Here is a 19,378-nt window from a genome sequence, read left to right as displayed (position 1 = left end):
CAGGCTCTCGATTCCAACTTGGGAATTCTTGAAGGGGGTTAAAATAAATATAAATAGAAAAATGAAAAGATTCCCAGAGCTTCCTCACCTCCTGGGCTGACCTGTTTTTCTAACTCCCTGTTCTCATCTCAGTTGAGGGAGGTAGGGATGCCAAGTTGCAGGGCGGGAATATTCTTCCGTGGAGACGGGGAGATGCCTACCGGGGAGATGCCTACCAGGGAACCTACACCTGTTTTTACTTTAGGGCTGAGAAATACATCAGACACCCGCTGCTAAAACCAGTAATGCAGGGGCTGCTGCTAAACCGAGTGAAATAACATGTCTGCTCATTTCTGCTGAGCATTGCTTTCAAGTTTCTGCTGCCATCAGGGCATCTCTTGGGTACCCAGAGCCATATTTAAACTTTCACAACAGCTGCTCAGTCTCAATCATTTAAAATCAGTGGTTCTCAACTCCACTGAAGCCAACACCCACTTTCAGTAACGAATACCCCTTTGCTATCTTGAAATGAAATGCAGAGGTGATACAACTACCTACACACAAAATTTCAAAACTGTCAGTATGATGCCCTAACTGTAATAAAAAGGGTAAGTAAAAAAGGAAAGTTATTTGGTTATAACAGTAGGGCCTGTAATGGATAAACGCTCTGTCACAACTATACCAGAGAACATAATAATGTAGTCGGATGCTTCTTATAATGAATGTGTTGGACTTCTAAAAAATAAGAAGAGCAGAAATTATTTTGTGTAAGTGATATAAGACAACAAAGGAGCCATAGTCTAGTTGAACACTAAACTGAAAACTAGTGTTGGGATCAGTAATAACAGACTAAGTTATTCACACCTGACAAGAGGAAAATAACCTTAAATGAAGTAAGAAAAACATTCAAAGACACTTTCTTAGTCAAGAAGATGAGGAAGTGAGGTTATCCCAAATGAGCCGGGCCATCTTCCTTGCTATGGTGTTCAAATAACTCAGTATGTCTTGACATGGGACAGGGTGATGACTATTGCCAGAGAAAACGAATCCACAATCCTGAATGTATGGAGGCAGGCAGTGGCTCTCTAGCAAGGGTGAGATGCAGATGCTCTAGCCAGCGTGGCGTGGGCACCAGCCAAACAGCGCAGGACTGGAGCCTTGGATGTGCTGGCCATTAGCTGTGGGATGGCAGGGAGGTTTGGGTATAAAGTGGTGGGATTAGGGTCTTCGCAACTCAGGTGACGGCCATTTACCAATGAAAATGGAAGTAAAATACTTAAGGGTACCTTAGCAACCCCAGTATTCAGACCAGTGCACCCCTGCAGACCAGCAGCAGCCCTGGTCTCTAGTACTTACAGAGACCTTGAAGACTATGTCTCTTGGAAGAAAAGGTCTGGAGTAGCTGTGGGGAATGGGAGCGGGCATTGTGAAAAGACTGCTGATCAGGGCTGGGGGCGACGAATCTGTTTTGTGCGATTCCCTCCTGTAACCCTCCTCAGCAAGGTCGATGCCCCCAAAGGCTGAGGGCGCAAGCAAGGATGCTGTGGGCGTTAGCAACAGCGTGGCTGAAGGGATGAGGGAAGGGAACAGAGCCACGAGGGTGGTAATGGGCAGAGAGCAGGGCGATGGTCTAGGACTAGGTGTGTCTGTGGAGCATCTGCAGGGTTTTGTCCTCATGGAGATGTGCTCTGAACGTGAAATGCACACCAGGTTCTGAAGACTTCGTACAAAATAAAGAGTGTAAAAAAACATCTCACTAATTGGAGTACTGCTATCTTCACTTTATCCTTTACTTTTACAGGAAACTGAAGCACAGAGAGGTTAAAGCACGCACCCTAGGTCACACAGCTGGGAAGTGGCCGAAGTGAAATCTGAGCCCAGGCAGTGTGGCCCCAGAACCCAAACATTCAGCCACTAACAGGTTTGATCCAAACTCTGCCAAAGGCTACGTGAAGATGCTGTATCTTTCTTCTCCCTGGGTTATTCATACGATAGCATGGGGAAAGGGAAGGAAAAGGGAAACGTCCTACGTTGTGAGAGGGAAGGCTTTGGGATAGGAAGAAAGCTGGAGAGTAGGGGAGGGGAGACACTGAGATGAATTTGTGAAAGATGTTTTAGGCTCCTTGAAATGATGGAACGAAAAGGTCGAGTGTAATAATTTTAAAATGATGGTCGAAGCATCTGGGTAGATTAAAGAATCGATTCTAAAAATAGCATCTCCTTTAAAAGATGAGATAAAGACAATTGATATAACTGGTTTTTGAAGGAGAAAAAAAAAGTATTCTAAAACTCTGGCAAAACACCAACTTGGATTCCTAGCTCAATTCCCTGTAGAATGATTTCACGTCTGTATCCTAAATGTCCTTTCTGGGAACAAAAATATTGATATGCATATTTATATTATTAGAACTTTAATTTATGATGTATTTCAGAGTTTCATCAAAAATCTTAATTTGGTCCCGCCTGATTCCTAGTACAGGTGAAAAAATCAAATTAGTGGCCTGCTATGAGGCAGTTGCTCTAAACCAAGGGCTATTTTAAAAGGATTCTGCCTTCGAGAATAATACCTCCCCTTCCCCACCGCCGCTGATGACCCTTTTACAGTCACTGGTGGTGGCGATGGCCGTCACTCCAATCCTGTGGGCGTTGTTAATGACGTACATCAGCCGGCCTGTCTCTGGGGCGAAGGCTCGGATTTTACCGTCATCCCACGCTGGCACGAAAGGGAAACAAAGGCAGGCAGGATGAGTATAGTCACGCTCTCTGCAGACTGCGGCTCTCTTAAGTCATAAGTGAGAGACAGGACTGGGGGCAGTGGTGGTGATGGAGGGAAGAGGCCGATCTCCCACCAGGTGCCAGGAATCATAGCCCCCTTTTCCCTGATTCCCCAAACTGGCCATACCTCCTGAGGGAAATGAGCGACTTGCCTTAGTTGAACCTGCCTCCAGGTGAGCCCCATCCCAGGAGAGAGAAGCGGGAGGCCAGCTCCCACCTCTCCCATGAGCCGCAAAATTTGCACATTCAAGCAGCTGGTTGATCATGCCTCTGGGATGTAGAACTTAACACCTGCAAATAAATGTTGGCTTCCCACCCCTCGCCCCCATTTAAACCCGTTGCTCCTTCTCCCACTCCCATCATCTTCCCCATCTCAATAAAAGTCGCTACCATCCATCCAGCTGCTCAAGCCAAGAACTTCAGAGCCATCCTTGATTCCTCTCTATTCCATCCACCCAACCCAACCCAACCTCCGATCCGTCACAAGTCCCATCAGCATTACAATTTGAAAACAGTAAATCTGGCCACATCTCAACCCTTCCCCCCTGGGACCACCTTTGTCCAAGCCACCAGCATCTCTCTCCCGGATTATTATAACAGCTTTCTCCCTAGCCTGAGACTCTTGCTCTCCTGCAATCAATTATTTATGCAGGGGCTAGGGTGAACTTCTTAAAATCATGTCACCTCCTTGATCAAGAACTTTCAAAAAGCTTTTCCCACTGCACTTGCAATGAAAACCAGCTCCTTAATTCTCTACAGTAACTAGTCTCTGCTCCCTTCCTACCTCTTCAACTTCCTCTAATACCACTCTCCCTCAACCCTGACCCCAACCTTACCCTCTAAGCTTCAGACGCACTGGTCCTCTTTCTATTCCTCAAACACACCAAGTAATTTCCCACCTCAGGGCCTTTGCACTTGCTGTTCCCTCTTCCTGTTATGTTCTTCACCTGGCTGGCTCCTTCTCCTCACCTTTAGCATCAGCTCTGCACCTTAGCAATTTTAAATAGGATGCTCAAGGTGGATCGCATTTCAGCCAAGACTCGAGGCAGTGAGGTGGTGAGAGAGTGAGTCATGGGGCTCTCTGGGGAAAGAACATTCCAGGCAGACTGAACAGCTATAGCAAAGGCCCTATGTGTAGCATAGAAAGAGCAAAGAAGCACATATGGGGCTTCCCTGGTGGCGCAGTGGTTGAGAATCCGCCTGCCAATGCAGGGGACACAGGTTCAAGCCCTGGTCTGGGAAGATCCCACATGCCGCGGAGCGACTAGGCCCGTGAGCCACAATTACTGAGCCTGCGCGTCTGGAGCCTGTGCTCCGCAACAAGAGAGGCCGCGACAGTGAGAGGCCCGCGCACCACGATGAAGAGTGGCCCCCGCTTGCCGCAACTAGAGAAAAAGCCCTCGCACAGAAACGAAGACCCAACACAGCCAAAAATAAATGAATAAATAAATAATAATAATAAAAAAAGAAGCACGTATGGCTCGAGGGGCTGAGCGGTAAGAGACAAAGTAGAGGTGAGAAGGTGGGGCTGGGGGAGAGAAGTCGGGGGGGGGGGACCTTGCAGGCAATTGCAGGGACTTTGTCTTTTATTTTTAAAAAGGAAAAGAAACGTTGAGCCCTAGAAATGGCATGATCTGACTTACACTTTAAAGAGTTTTCTGGCATCTGTGTTGAGAGCAGATCGGGGGAGAAGAGTAATGGGCAAGAGTAGAAGCAGGGAGTCCTGGCAGGAAGCTACTAGAATAATCCAGGAGAGAGAAGGTGGTGGCTGAGAGGAGGGTGGAGATGATGAGATGGATGGGATCTGGGACATACTCTGAAGGGGGAGCCATCGGGGGGAAGCGGGGGTGCGGTATTAGAGGAAAAGAGCAGGTGATGGTGACTCCAAGATTCTTGACCTCAGGGTTTGTTAGTTCTAAGTGTAATGTACGCCAAGAGCTCCTGGTGACCAGTATGTGGAGAAGACACGCCCCAGGGGAGAATCCAACACGAGGAGACAGAGCCAAGAAAAGAGGGGATGAGATGGGTTTTATTTTATTTTATTTATTATTATTATTATTATTTTTTTGGCTGTGTCGCAGCATGTGGGATCTTAGTTCCCCAGCCAGGGATCAAACCCGTGCCCCCTGCAGTGCAAGTGCAGACTCCTAACCACTGGACTGCCAGGGAAGTCTCCTGATATCACTGTTTAAATAGCTGTCCCTAAACACCCACTTGACTTTTCATTCATGTGAACCAGTGAATTCACTTTTGACCACTGGGGAAATCTGTATATGGATTGAACATAAACAATATTAAGAAATTAGGATTTTATAGGAAAATGTTTTTAGAGATGCATACTGAAGTACTTAGAGGTAGAATATCATTGTGTCTATAATTTATGTTAAAATATTTTGGCATAACATAATCAATTGAATTAAAAATAAATCCCCTTGGAGCTGTAACTTAGTTTAAGTAGTTTTTAATCTCTTGAACAACAAAAAGGGTTCTCACTCAAGTGCCCTGGACTCGCTAAGGCCTCAAATCCACTTTGTAAATGAATCACCGAATTTCCTTGCTAGAGAGAAAGCAACATGCTCTCTGCAGCAATGCGGGGGAAGAGAGATTGCTGCTTGGTAATTCCTAGCTCAGAAGGAATCCCAGCTGGACAGGAATTCCAAAGAGAGGCTAGATGAGAAGCAAGTGGACAGCGGGAGGCTGTTCCAGCTCATCCCCATGTCGAGCCTGGCAGGATAAGAATGGCGAGAACCAAAGTCACAGCTGGAGCCCGAAGCCAAACCCTGGCACACCGACCTTACCGGAAATGATGCTCTTGCCGTCCCTCATGAAATCGATGCCACGGCAGGTCATGTTGGGTACAGTGATCCGCAGCAGCTCCCTGTTGGACAGCGTGTGCCACACCCGGATGTCCTTCTTGGCACAGGTGGCAAAGAGCTCAGCGGTGCCACTGCAAAGAAGCCACCAAGAGGATAAGGGATGCAGCCATACGAGATGCACAGTGTTTCTCAGGTGCTGGTTTGACACTAAAATGGCCTTCACGAGGATGTAGGGAAGGATGCCTTTAGACACCTATTATCTCAGGCTTGATGGCCTTACAGACTTTTTGTGTAAAACGGCATGTGATGCCCTCAAAGCATCTGTGGACAGTCTTTCATAGTCTTGGGACTTCCCTGGCAGTCCAGCAGTTAGGACTCTGCAGTTCCATTGCAGGGGGCACGGGTTTGACCCCTGGTCGGGGAACTAAGATCCTGCAAACCACGCGGTGCGGCCAAAAAAAAGAAAAATCTTTCGTAGTCTTTTCTCTTACGAAGGGTTGGGACAAAGTTGCTCAAAAGGAAAATGCCAATTTAAAAGTCTTTCAGTGTCCTGTTGATGGCAATTAACACATGAGAAGAAATACATCTGTGGAATATTTATATTAAAAGAGACTAAACAAACCTTTTCCTGTAAAGGAGACAATCTTGTTAAAATTTCAAAGAAGAAAATGACAAGGGCTCTAGAATTCATGTTTGCAGACAACCCAAAATACTTCTTTGCTTAGTTATGAGAAAATATGAGATTGTGAACAAGGAAGAGAAACCCAAAGCAATTGGTCTGTTGGGTTTTTTTTTCCCTCAATGGACAACTCGTAAATATAATGAAAAATGTCCAAAAAATTACAGATTATTCCAATTTGAGAAAAAGGAGTCATACCAGGGTACAATAAAGACCATCTGCTTTATAAGTATGCATTTCTAGGGACTTCGCTGGTGGTCCAGTCGTTATGACTCCCTGCTTCCTCTGCAAGGGGCATGGTTCCATCCCTGGTTGGGGGAAATAAATTCCCACATGCCACAGGGCGTGTCCAGAAAAATAAAGTATGCATTTCTAGCTACAGTCCTTGTGGAGACTGGGCTTTTAGATTTAAATACCTCTCAAGAAATTCCTACCTATCAGCATAAGCACATCCATAAAAAGAGAGCCCCTCTCTCTTAGGTTAAGATCTACTCACTTTGGAATGAATGGAAAAATAAGTGGATCTTTTCCACATATTTAGCTTTGGGGCTCAGAGGTAAAATTATGATGCTGGACTACTACCTAGAAACAGCAAGTTCTGGGACTTTCCTGGTGGTCCAGAGGTTAAGACTCCACGCTCCCAATGCAGGGGGCCCGGCTGGGTTCGATCTTTGGTCAGGGAACTTGATCCTGCATGCATGCCACAACTAAGACCCGTAGCACCCAAATAAAATAAATAAATATTTTTTAAAAAAAAGAAACAGCAAGTGCTGGAACAGGAAAGCAGGAGCTCCTTGCCAGGCACTTCTGATGAACAGAGATCAAATCAAGCCAACGTTAGAGTGTTAATATTTATCGAAATAAGAAATGTTTTTTGTCAGACACTGCCTTCAGTTAATGAGCTCCTCCTTGGGGGAACATGAGCTCTTTTTTTTTTTTTTTTTTTTAATTCATTTATTTATTTTTGGCTGTGTTGGGTCTTCGTTGCTGCGCGTGGGCTTTCTCTAGTTGCGGCGAGCGGGGGCTACTCTTCGTTGCGGTGCGTGGGCTTCTCATTGTGGTGGCTTCTCTTGTTGCGGAGCATGGGCTCTAGGCGTGCGGGCTCAGTAGTTGTGGCTTGCAGGCTCTAGAGCGCAGGCTCGGTAGTTGTGGCGCACAGGCTTAGTTGCTCTGCAGCATGTGGGATCTTTCCGGACCACGGCTCGAACCCATGTCCCCTGCATTGGCAGGCGGATTCTTAACCACTGCACCACCAGGGAAGTCCCAACAAGAGCTCTTAAAGAAGCATATGGACTCCTATGAAAATCAAATATCATGGAATGAATCCACCTAGAGAACTTTCCAAATTCTCCCTCCCTGAGATGGACAGTCCACTTCCTCAGGAATTAAGCCTAGTCCAAAAACGTCCTGAGTTTAGGATCTGAGAGATTAAGTTCCAAATTGATTGGATCAAGATGGTGCACTAAGTATGTGTGCTCCTTCCCACCCAGCTAAAATCCCACTCCTGGGGAGTTCCCTGGCGGCTCAGTGGTTAGGACTCAGAGCTTTCACTGCCGTGGCCTGGGTTCAGTCCCTGGTCGGGGAACTAAGATCCCACAAACTGTGTGGCGCAGTCAAAAAAAAATAAAAAAATAAAATCCTACTCCCGGGCATATATCCAGAGACATACGCTTGTAATTTTGGAGCAGTGAAGTGGTCACACAAACTTCCCACAGATAACATTTATAAAAGCCAGATAAAATGAACAACAACAACAAAAATAAAAACAAAACAAAACAAAACAAAAAAACAAAACAAAACAAAAAAAATGAACAACAATAAGAACCAAAAATTCTGAAGACAGGGCTTTCCTGGTGGCACAGTGGTTAAGAATCCGCCTGTCAATGCAGGGGACATGGGTTTGAGCCCTGGTCCGGGAAGATCCCACATGCCACAGAGTGACTAAGTCCATGTGCCACAACTACTGAGCCTGCGCTCTAGAGCCCACGAGCCACAACTACTGAAACCCGCGAACCTAGAGCCCGTGCTCTGCAACAATAGAAACCACCTCAAGAGAAGCCCGTGCACCGCAACGAAGAGTAGCTCTCCGCAACTAGAGAAAGCCCGCATGCAGCAACGAAGACCCAACGCAGCCATAAATCCATAAATAAATAAATAAATAAATGTATTTATTAAAAAAGAAAAAAGAAATGCAGGGACTTCCCTGGCAGTCCAGTGGTTGAGACCCTGCGCTTCCACCGCAGAGGGTGTGGGTTCGATTCATGGTTGGGGAACTAAGATCTTACACACCATGTGGTGCAACAAAAAATTAATTAAAAAAAAAAACCTGCCCAAATTACTGTATGCCAGCTGAATTCTACATGTAGGGGGGAAACCTCAAAAGGAAGAAAAAGCAGACAGAGACCAGAGAGGATACTATTTTTCTTTTTAAAAATTTTATTGTTTTTTTTTTTCTTTCTTTTTTTAATTTTAAGATTCTATTTTTGAGGACAGAGCTCATGGGATCAATCTGAGAGTTTTTTACCTTTTTACCTTTAGCTGAGCACAGTACATTCACCAACTGTGCTCAGTTTGGGTGGCTGAAAGCTGAACTTTATAGGCTTAAAGTGACTGCTAGTATGTTTCTTTTGGGGATATAAAATGTTCTAAAATTAGATTATGGTGATGGTTGCACAACTCTGTAAATATGCCCCTAGGAAAACCATTGAATTGTACACTCTAATGGGTGAACTTTATGATACGTAAATTATATTTCAATAGACCTGTTAAAAAAAAAAGAAAAGAAAGAAGTACAAAACCTACATAAGAAATTGAAAAGGTATTTAAAAACTTACCCTTACAAAAGGCACCAGGACCAAATAATTTTACAGATTGATTCTACCAAGCTCCTTAGAAAAAGAGAAGAAAAGTGATACAGAAAGGAAATGACCAATTTTCAAATAAAGATTCACCTAATGGGAGGTACCAGCTATTTTCACTATTAGAAATATTTGGAAGAACCTAATCACAAAGACTCATGGAACCAAAACTACATTTTGTGATCTTAAGGATCAAGTTTTCAAAGAGAGTCTTGCTACCTATGGAACAATGACTTTGAGTTTTGTAAATTCAAGTGAAACACTGAGGAAGTTGAGAGCAAAAACTGTGACCAACCTCATGGAACAAATCTCACCAAAGACAAAATAGGTTTCAAATTCAAGTAATGGCAAACTATGACTGTAGCTCTTTTTGATATTAAAACTGCTGATGGTTATTTGTTTCACTGGGTTTGTGAGGGATTTACCAAGATACACAGCAACGAGATCCAGAAGAACTCAATCTGATGACCACTGCCATCAGGCATGCCAAATCTGGAAGACCCAAGAGGTGCAAACAAATGACTTGAAAGATGTTTGAAAAAAGGCACTACTAAGCTTTTCTCCAGACAGCAGTGGGAAAACAGAAAAGTTTTGCCAGTCTGTTCACCATTTCCATGATGGATTTATTAGAAAAGCCAACATTCTAAAGAGGCCCAAATTTGAATTATGAAACGAATGTAGCTGCTTGGTAAAGACAATAGAAAGCCTATTAAAATAATTCGCTACAATAGAAAAATTTCAGGAGAAAAAAATAATTTATTATGACTTATCATGATCGATTATGTTAGTTGGTATTGAAAGTATATTAATAAAATTACATTTCCTTGCACCCAGCACCAAACCTCCACGTTCTTATCATTTTTACCGTCTTCTACTTACAATGGAAAGACAATGTCCTCAACAGCTTCAAAGTGACAAGTTGTAATGAGAGTCTCTTTGAAATCTGTGAAGTTGACACGATAAATGTGTGACTCTTCTGTTCCTACAAAGAACTGGTGTCCTTCCCCTCGAAGTGTGATAGAAGTGATGCCACCTTGTAACTGGATTTTCCTTTAAGGAGAAGCAAAAGGAGAAGCAGATTTCCTCAATCGATGAGTATTTATTAACTGTCCGAAGCATTACAGAGGACACATATCAGGCGTGTGACCTGGGACATGCCTTTGAGGGGGTGGCATAGTTGGAAAGGCAGGGGTTACAATATTAAGTGCCCATGGTTAGCAAAGGGAGAGACCGACATGGTTTACTATAGTCAGGGGACCTTATCTGTGAAATGTGGTCTGAAATGGGTCATGTAACACAGGTAGGATTTAGATAGAGGGAACATTCCAGGCAAGCAAATGGGCACAAATGACCCTGCCAATTAATTAAACACTTTATTAATTCCATTTCTGGGAAATAATCCTAAAATCAGGGGAAAAACCCTTTATGTCAAAGAATGTTATTATAACCTTATTTAAAAGAGTAAAAAGTTGGAAACAACCTAAGTATCCAACTGTATTGGAATGGTTAAATGATCTATGGAGCAGTGACTTCAAAAAGTATTTGCCTGGCCACTAAAACCATGTTTAAATGGTTATGGAGTATACATATTTTACCACCATAAAAGATTATGTAGTAATATTGAAACTATTTATGATGTTTGTATTAAGTAAAAAACCAGAATACAAAAGTTTATATCTTAAAAAAGTACAATTCTTTTAAAATGTATATGAATAACACGGGCAAGAGGAAATAACAAAATGTTAATAGTCGCTATGTTTGCCAGAACTTTCAGGGGTTATTTTTTCTTCTTCCACCTTTCAGATATTTCAGATCCCCCTGTTCCCCAAATGTTTACTGACTATGAGCTTTCTTAAAAAAAGAATATATAAATGAACGAGGCCCTCGAAACCCACCCTTGCTCTGCACCTAACTTAGTTTTGACAATGAAAATCCAGTGAGGGTTCTTGTGCAGGGAACGAGCATGGGAAATGCAGTATTTTACAAAGAGTCATTTGTTGGTGGGACACAGAACAGTTAAGGGGGAAAGGACAGACCCCCAAGTCATATCCCAGCTCCTTCACTAACTAGAGCTCTGTGACTCTTGGATAAGTTAGAAACCTCTGGGCCTCAGTTTACTCAACCACAGAATAATACCTCCTTTACAGGGTTGCAGCTGGATATGACAGAGGTAACCCTACATGAGCCCATAGAGGGCAGCTGAGAAACACTGACCCTTGGCATCTGGGCTGCAAAGAATACAAGGTGCTAGGGTTCCCAGGGCTACAGGGGCAAGGACCTCTGACCCCCAGCCGTCTGTACAAGCATCCGAGTTCCCTTTCTAACCTCCATGACCTCTCCTGGGAGCTGCTTCCTCAATCTACAAACCCAAGGAGAAGGAAATCACAGTATCCAATGTGAGCCTTGCTGGCACACAGGGTTATTCTGGAGACATTTATAGCGCCGACCTTGTAATAATTACTTTGAGTCTAATTATCTTCATTACAATGGGACCATTTGTGTATTAAAAACAAGGGGTTAAAAAAAATGAAAGGGTTAATTTCCTATACCGACTTCATGGGTCCAGAGTCTACCCAACACTGCTCTGAAGTTGCCTCCCCCTTTTTTTATTCCCCTTCATACAAACACAAAACTGGTCCCAATATATTCTCCATAAGACCTACACTGAGCACTGAATTTAAAGTTGCAATCTGTCCCGTCTGCTTCAAAACCTAACCCCCCTCCTCCACAAGCTACTCATTTATCCCCATTGTACTCATCACTCTCTAATGCCATGTACTTTACTTGTTTATTTTGTTTATTTTTTATTGTTGTCTCCCTCCTGCTGGAATGTAAACTCCATGAGGGTAGGGATGGTTTCTTTCTTTCTTTTTTCTTTGCTTTATCCATTGATTTCCCCAGAACCTAAAATAGTGCCTGGTACATAGCAAGCACTCAATACAGATTCATCTGCATGAAAACAGGTGATGCTCGTTTCTCCAATGTATATCCATATACACAGAGCTCAGAGGCCATGTGGAGCATGTCTAAGGGTATCTGGCTTCTGTTGAAGCTAAGTTCAAGGGCTGCCTCTGCTCCTCTGGGAAGTGTCTTTCCATCCCAACAAGATCACTCCCTTCTCTGATCTTCTCTGCAACATTCATTATATATTTTACTTTATCTGGACCATGAGATTGTGTTTATATATCAACTTGTATTATAGTGACTATTTCATGTGTGTCTACCTTATCCCCAAACCAGACTGTAAGTTCTGGGAGGGCAAAGACATATCTTATTTTTTCTTTATTTATTTTCTTTCTTTCTTTTTAACATCTTTATTGGAGTATAATTGCTTTACAATGGTGTGTTAGTTTCTGCTTTATAACAAAGTGAATCAGCTGTACATATACACATATCCCCATCTCTCCTCCCTCTAAGATGAGATTCTTTAACCAAATATCACTTTGCCAATATCATTTAGTTACCAGCTTTAAGCAAACCTCCCTCTAGAGGGTCCCCCCCCATCCAAACCCTGTGGAGTCTGGAACTTACTTGATGGGTTTGTAGCTGGGGCTTTTACAGAAGACCAGCAATCCGGCTCCAGAGCCCACCAATAAACCCCCCATCTTCAGGCACCTGATAGCTGACACTCCCTAGGGGGAGAAAGAGCATTAAGAAAAAGGCCAAACGTGGCTTCCCTGGTGGCGCAGTGGTTAAGAATCCGCCTGCCAATGCAGGGTACATGGGTTCGAGCCCTGGTCTGGGAAGATCCCACATGCCGCGGAGCAACTAAGCCCGGGCGCTGCAACTACTGAGCCTGCGCTCTAGAGCCCATGAGCCACAACTACTGAGCCTGAGAGCCACAGCTACTGAAGCCCATGTGCCTAGAGCCCGTGCTCCGCAACAAGAGAAGCCACCGCAATGAGAAGCCCGCGCACCGCAATGAAGACCCAACACAGCCTAAAATAAAAATAAACAAATTAAAATTAAAAAAAAAAGAAAAAGGCCAAACGGTTTCATCGTTAAGAATCTATGCGTGACCTGACGCAATGGGCATGGCCAGGGCCATGCTGGTGCTGCCCTGGATGAAGCTAAGGAAGGTGTTGCCTGTGATGTACCCCCGGGCTGGCTAAGAGGCCTCCGTGCCAACAACAAGCTCGTGTGCCGGGAAGTAGCCCTCCTGGTCCTGCACGGAGCAAACGTGCTGCACCAAGCTCCTTGCCTTTAAAACCACCTGTGCATTTTGAATATATTAAAAATTAACACTTTATATCCACCCAAATGCAGTTAGCGCGGAGACATAAGCACGGCCACAGCAACATCAGTTCCTCAGTTGCCACTGTTTTCACCAGAACTTAATCCTTAGAATGCAAAGAGACTGTATTTGAAATCCAAAGAAAGCACAGGAGACTCCTTATTGTTCGGTGACTATATTTTCTGAACTAAAGCATTCAGTCTGTAATCTTACCAGTAATAGGAAACATATTTAAAGTCAAAGCCATCTTCAAAGTTTGGGGATGTATGATGGTCATTTTATATCACCCTCTATGAAGTTCTAATCTGAAAATGTGCATGACCAATATCTTCTTTTTTTTAATTTTTTTTTTTTTTTTTGGCCAAGCCACGCAGCATGCAGGATCTTAGTTCCCCGACCAGGGATTGAACCCATGCCCCCTGCAGTGGAAGCGTGGAGTCCTAACCACTGGACCACCAGGGAAGTCCCCCAATATTTTATTTTAAAACACTCAATATACTCAATAATATAACAATATTATTGTTATAACAATATATAATATAACAATATAACAATATACTCAATAATACTAATACTAATACTACTACTACTACTACTAATAATAATATAATAATACTCAATAATAATATTGAGTGTTTAAAACACTCAATAATATAGCTAGTGACTTGATAGGTTTGTGTCTTAATGAAGTTTGGATATTATAAAACAAATATTATGTCCCTTCAAGTTACTTTAAATTGAATTTTGCCTGTTCTGGCTCAAAAGGCATTCCATGACTTTTGAGAAGAGAAACCAAGGCTCAGGAATATGAAGGCATGAACCAGAATTGCATGCTGCCCTCTCCTGCATCCCACCCCCAGCTCCAAAAGTGCTGGAGCAGGACCACGGGATGAATGCCTGGCCCATGAGGAGACAACCCTGAATGCTAAATATTTTTAGCATTTGTTCAGGGACTTAGGGAAGCAAGGGATAAAGAGTTTCACAGAGCTTCGAAGTTACGTATGTGTAATTTCTAAACAAACTTTTTTGAAACTATAGATGATATTGTTCAAGTGCACAGGTTCTGGAGCCAGTCTGCCTGGGTTCCAATAGCAGTTCTACTACTTGTTAGCCATGAGATCTTAAATGGCATGTGCTTTAGTTTTCCTCATCTGTAAAGCAGCGGTGCAGTGGTACCTATATCTCATCAGATTGCAGTGAGGATCCAATGAGAGTACAAGAAAGGTGCTATGCTCCATGTCTGACCCCTCAACATTTACTGAGTATGTACTGTTGTTTAAATTATTATTATGATCACCATCATCTTCTTCATTTTAGTGCTGTATGCCTAAGAGTGCTGTATGTCCATTTGAAACCATTCCAATTCTTTATCTTTCTAACCATAGAGCAAACATTTTTTTGTTTGTTTGTGTTTAGTTTTTTGTTTTTTATTGAAGTATAATTGACTTAACAACACATAGAGCAAACATTTCAGTAGAGTTTCAAAATGGGTAACTGCCCGAGATTACTTGATATTCAAACCAAATGTCTTCAGTGATACCTCCTATCCCTTTGTCCAAAAAGAATTATTTTCTTTCCACTTGTGTAAAAGGCATCTTGGAAACATTGCTTTATGGAATTTACCATTGGACCTGAATTAGGTATTAAAGCATCCATAGGAGACTTAAGTGCCACAGGTTTGAGGAACACGAAGAAAGTCAGCATCTTTCCTGGAGAGGCACTTACATCCCAAGTGGTGGGGAGGCAAAAATACCCAGATCAGAATTTTCACATAGTGTTTTATGGAGCCCTTTGGAGGTATCTCAGGAGTCAGAACGGGCAGGGCTCTCAGCCTTTTCCTCCTTTAACCTGATCTGCTTTGCTTTCATCTGTTGAATATATTGGAATCCCTCTCCTAAAAATAATTTGAAAAACACTGGCTTGGACTATACCTTGATCTCCTGTGGGGTTATTTCTAGACTCTTCTCTACCTATACTAGAGCTTTCTCTCATTCTTATGCATGTCCTTAAAAGCTGGAATAGTAAACGGTTATGTGATTAAGAAAACTCTAACGTCTTCCCAGGAACATGGTGCAATATTTCAAAGCTTCTTGGGACTATTGGCTAAGTGGAAATGTATCTAAGCTTAGTTAGAACCATCTGTTCTATTACCAGACATGAGATAGGCAGGTGCAGAACCTGGCAGCTTTCAAATTCAAAGTTTAGTAGAAACAGCCCTTGTAACTTTCTGGGGCACTGGAGATAACAGCACTTATTCTGTCCAATTACCCTTTGATTGTAGGCTTTTTATTTTGGTTTAAATATCAAAATCTCTCACTGGACTTTTAACCTGAATTGTTAGGAATTCTGCAAATATAAACAATGAACAATTTCTACGTCTTGCTCATGACTTAAAATGTCAGCTGAGGCTAAAATCTAAGATCTGGTTATTCGATTAGAAAAAAAAATGATATATAGTCTTGTAAATGAAAGAGCACATGTCTCTTACACATGGCAACTAGGCTGCCCAAATGCTGGAACCAACATGGTTACAAATCACAAAGCCACAGGCCCTGAGCTTTGAAGATGAGGGAAAAAAAGGTGTGATTCTGATCCCTAATTGAGGACACGTAGGAATATCTCTGCCCTGAATATAAACCCGGGAGGAGGGCTTGAGCGAACTAATCAACTTAACCTTGCAAATTTAGGTGTGGCCTTGGGTCCATCACAGACTTGTCATTTTTTCTCCACAGACACTTAACGGAAGTCTGTGCTCACAGTGGCAGGAAGAAATCACTAGAAAATGTCAGGGCAGAGCAGACTTTGATGGTCTCTACTCACCAGACTGAATCTGTCCTTGGCAGGCCCAGTGTCTGCCAGCAGCTTGGTCCTAGGGCTCATCTTTAGAATATCTCCAGTGGTGGTGCCGACGTAGAAAAAGCTGTCATCATCGGCCATCTGGGGATCAGAGGGAAAACGAAATCTGAAGACCTGGTTTTCCCCAGTGATGTGCATGAGCCCCTGATCAGGGAGGGGGTGAGCTTTCTCTGACCCCCACTGTGACCTACAAAGGGCACAGGGAACTCTGCTCAACATTATGTAACAACCTAAATGGGAAAATGTACAACTGAATCATTTTGCTGTACACCTGAAACTATCACAACATTGTTAATCAACTATACTCCAATATAAAATAAAAAGTTTAAAAAAAAGAAAAGACCTACAAAGGTCCTTATGGCGACTACTGTTTCCTCAAAGATGGGTAAGAACAGCTTGGAGGCGAGCACAATAGGGCCAAACTCAGAACTGGAGGAAACATTAGACTCCAAGCAGCCCGTGCATTTCACCGGAAGTTGACCTGTGTCTGTTGTTAGCCTGCACGTCCCGAGACACCTCCGAAGGGCTCCTAGGGAGAAGGTGTGCTCCTCCAGAGAGAATGTGCATTTGCTTTATCTCCTATTTCAAAGTCTACATTCATAAAATGAGTACGCATTAAACAAGAGGAACAAGTCAGTGGAGAATGGGGTTATGTGCATGAATATTTGAATCCACCTTACAAACATATGAATAATTCCTCCTTATGGAGGAAACTGCATTTCAACAAGGAGTTTCATTGTCAGAAACTGTATTTCCGGTGCAGAAATAACATAAGTGGAGAAGGGAGGTGCTGGGGGCTCTGCGTACCTCCTGGCTACGTTGCTTCCCTCCAGGTGAGGCAGGTTCCTGGGGTCTGATGGCAGTTCAGGCTCCACTGAAACAGATTTCCCCAGAGCTGCATCTAGTCAGCCTCTCCAGCTTCTCACGGGAGCTCCCTCACCTGTGCCTCCTCAGTCAATGTCCCCCATGTCCAGACCTCACCTCCCCACCCCTAGCCCTAGGTACGTGTACCTACACACACGTACACACACATGCGTACATGCACAGACACCTATCTTGGTCAGTACTGTTAACAGGAACTTGTACTAACAGCTACCTAAAATAACACTTAGAGTAATACTCACTGAGATACTCATGACTATTCTTTTCATTTGTCCTGTTTGGCACTCGGTTGGCCAGATCTTTCTATTTGGAAGATCCAGTTCCCAGACTCGAATTGTCCCACTGGAGAAAAGAAACCCACAATCAAATGGATACCCATTTAATAGGCACTTCATCTCTTCTCTGTTTTCTGCAGTGCCTTGAAGGAGAAGCTGAAAGGAAGAGAACGAGGTATTTCGGGGGATTTGTTACAGCCTGGTGATCTACCCAAGATACCGTCGTCCCTTGGTATCCACGGGGGATTGGTTCCAGGACCCGCCAGCGGACACCAAAATCCACGCATGCTCATAGCCCATAGGTGGTCCTCCTCAGTATCCACTGGTTCTGCATCCGCTATTCCGCACTCGCAGATTCTACCAACTGCAGATCTAAACATAGTATGTGATCCACAGTTGGTTGAATCTGCGGATGCATAACCCAGGGATACCGAGGGATGATTGTATTCCATTCAATGCTCACAACCACCCTGTGAAGTAGGTTTTATGATCCCCCCACTCTCCAAATGAGGAAACGCAGAGCCTACACAGAGCAGAGCAAGGATTCACACCCAGCTCTCTCTCACTTTGAAGCAAATACTCTATCCACTGGTGAAAACAGAGACGTACGAATAAACGAGTAAGTAAAGCAAACCAAAATTCATCAAGTTGTGTTTCTTTCAAGGTATGGAGTTGTGAGAAAAAATTTTAAAGGGAAGGACTACCTTACGGAGAGTCCTGTCTACAAGGAAGGAGAAATGAGACAGGGCAACTAAATGTCAAACAACGTCAGCACCTCAGGTGAGACTCGGCACATAGTTGCTATTTAATAATTGTAGGTTAAGTTACTCTGAATACCTGTATAAAAATATCATGGTTAACATCACAAAGACTTCAGCTAATATCTTAAGGCAGAAAAGATTAATGCTAAAATATAGTTCATCAAGTTTAGTTTTCCTTTTTATTTTTTTTTAGCACCCAGAGTCACGTCCATATTAGTAAGTGCTCAATAGTATTGATATTTTGAATGTACTTTCCAAACTAAGAAAAAAAATCAGCTTTTCCATGGCCTTTCTGGTAGATGTCATTTGGATGCTGAAATACTGGAATTTGCAGGACATCTCATGGGGGTCAGTATAATGGAATACCTGAAATTGGGACCATCACGGAGAATCCAGTGTATATGGGTACATACCAGAAATATTATTTAAGAGTGCTAACTTTTTCTCAGTTGCCAATGTCATGAGAAATTAAAGCAGACCTATAATAAAGATTGTCCTAAAAAAAAATTTTTTTTTTTGTTTGAATTCAAGTTTTGACTCCTGGAGGAACATTATCAGCAGACATCAGAACTGGCTGATATCTGCTGCTCAATCACCTGTGGAAGAGCAGATAGACCCCCATAAAAGTTTTAGGCAAACGACTCTGCAAACCTGAAGGGAGTTGAAGAGCTTCACGGCCACCAGTGACCCCACCCAAAGCCAGGGTAGGACGCGGTCAGCTGCTTTAGGATCAGAGAACTGTCCTGATAAGATTCTCTCCTTAGGGGCTGGCTTTCATGCCAGCCAGTTAGTTTCATGGCCTCTGAATAAATCCTTCCTCGTAGTTAGCCACGGAACAGATGCATGCCGGATGTCACAAGGTGGGGACAGGAAATAGCACAGAGGGAGAGGAGCACAAATTCTTTACTCTGGCTGGAAAAATAACGAATGACATGTGCCTTTCACAGATGGGAGACCACAGGTGGGCTGAAAAGGATCGTTCCAACCAACATATGCTTCAACCCTACCTTCAGATTTCTGACCTGCGAATTGGTATGTGACATGAAAGAGGATGCTTTTATATAGGCTTAACCTTCATGTCAAACTCCAAACAGGGCTCTGAGAGGTGAACCTGTAAATTAATTTTTTCTGTTAGACAGATGCAGGCCTCTGTTCAGACCTTCAGCTTGGTACCCCACCCGCTTAGCTGCTCGATGCTGACCCTGCCAGAAATGATCCCATATGGCTGATAGTCAAATGTCTGAAACTTGCTGGTGCAGTTCA

At 43.3% G+C, this 19,378-nt stretch overlaps 1 protein-coding gene across 2 annotated transcripts in view; it reads right to left on the bottom strand.

Moving 5' to 3' along the window:
* CFAP52 (cilia and flagella associated protein 52) overlaps positions 1-19,378 on the bottom strand; it is a 36,540-nt gene that overhangs the window by 7,817 nt on the left and 9,345 nt on the right. For both annotated transcript variants that reach the window (XM_082372896.1, XM_082372897.1), the window contains 6 exons: positions 17,322-17,421; positions 16,162-16,278; positions 12,639-12,739; positions 9,987-10,157; positions 5,553-5,701; positions 2,547-2,692 (listed from right to left, as the gene is read on the bottom strand). In XM_082372896.1, coding sequence (XP_082229022.1) covers positions 2,547-2,692; positions 5,553-5,701; positions 9,987-10,157; positions 12,639-12,739; positions 16,162-16,278; positions 17,322-17,421 — 784 coding nt within the window. The remainder of the gene's footprint in view (positions 1-2,546; positions 2,693-5,552; positions 5,702-9,986; positions 10,158-12,638; positions 12,740-16,161; positions 16,279-17,321; positions 17,422-19,378) is intronic.

This window comes from Balaenoptera borealis (genome assembly GCF_965194805.1).
Source record: "Balaenoptera borealis genome assembly, chromosome: 20".
Taxonomy (NCBI): domain Eukaryota; kingdom Metazoa; phylum Chordata; class Mammalia; order Artiodactyla; family Balaenopteridae; genus Balaenoptera; species Balaenoptera borealis.
The sequence above is the reverse complement of the archived record's forward strand: the minus strand, read 5'-3'. Positions and strand labels throughout refer to the sequence as shown.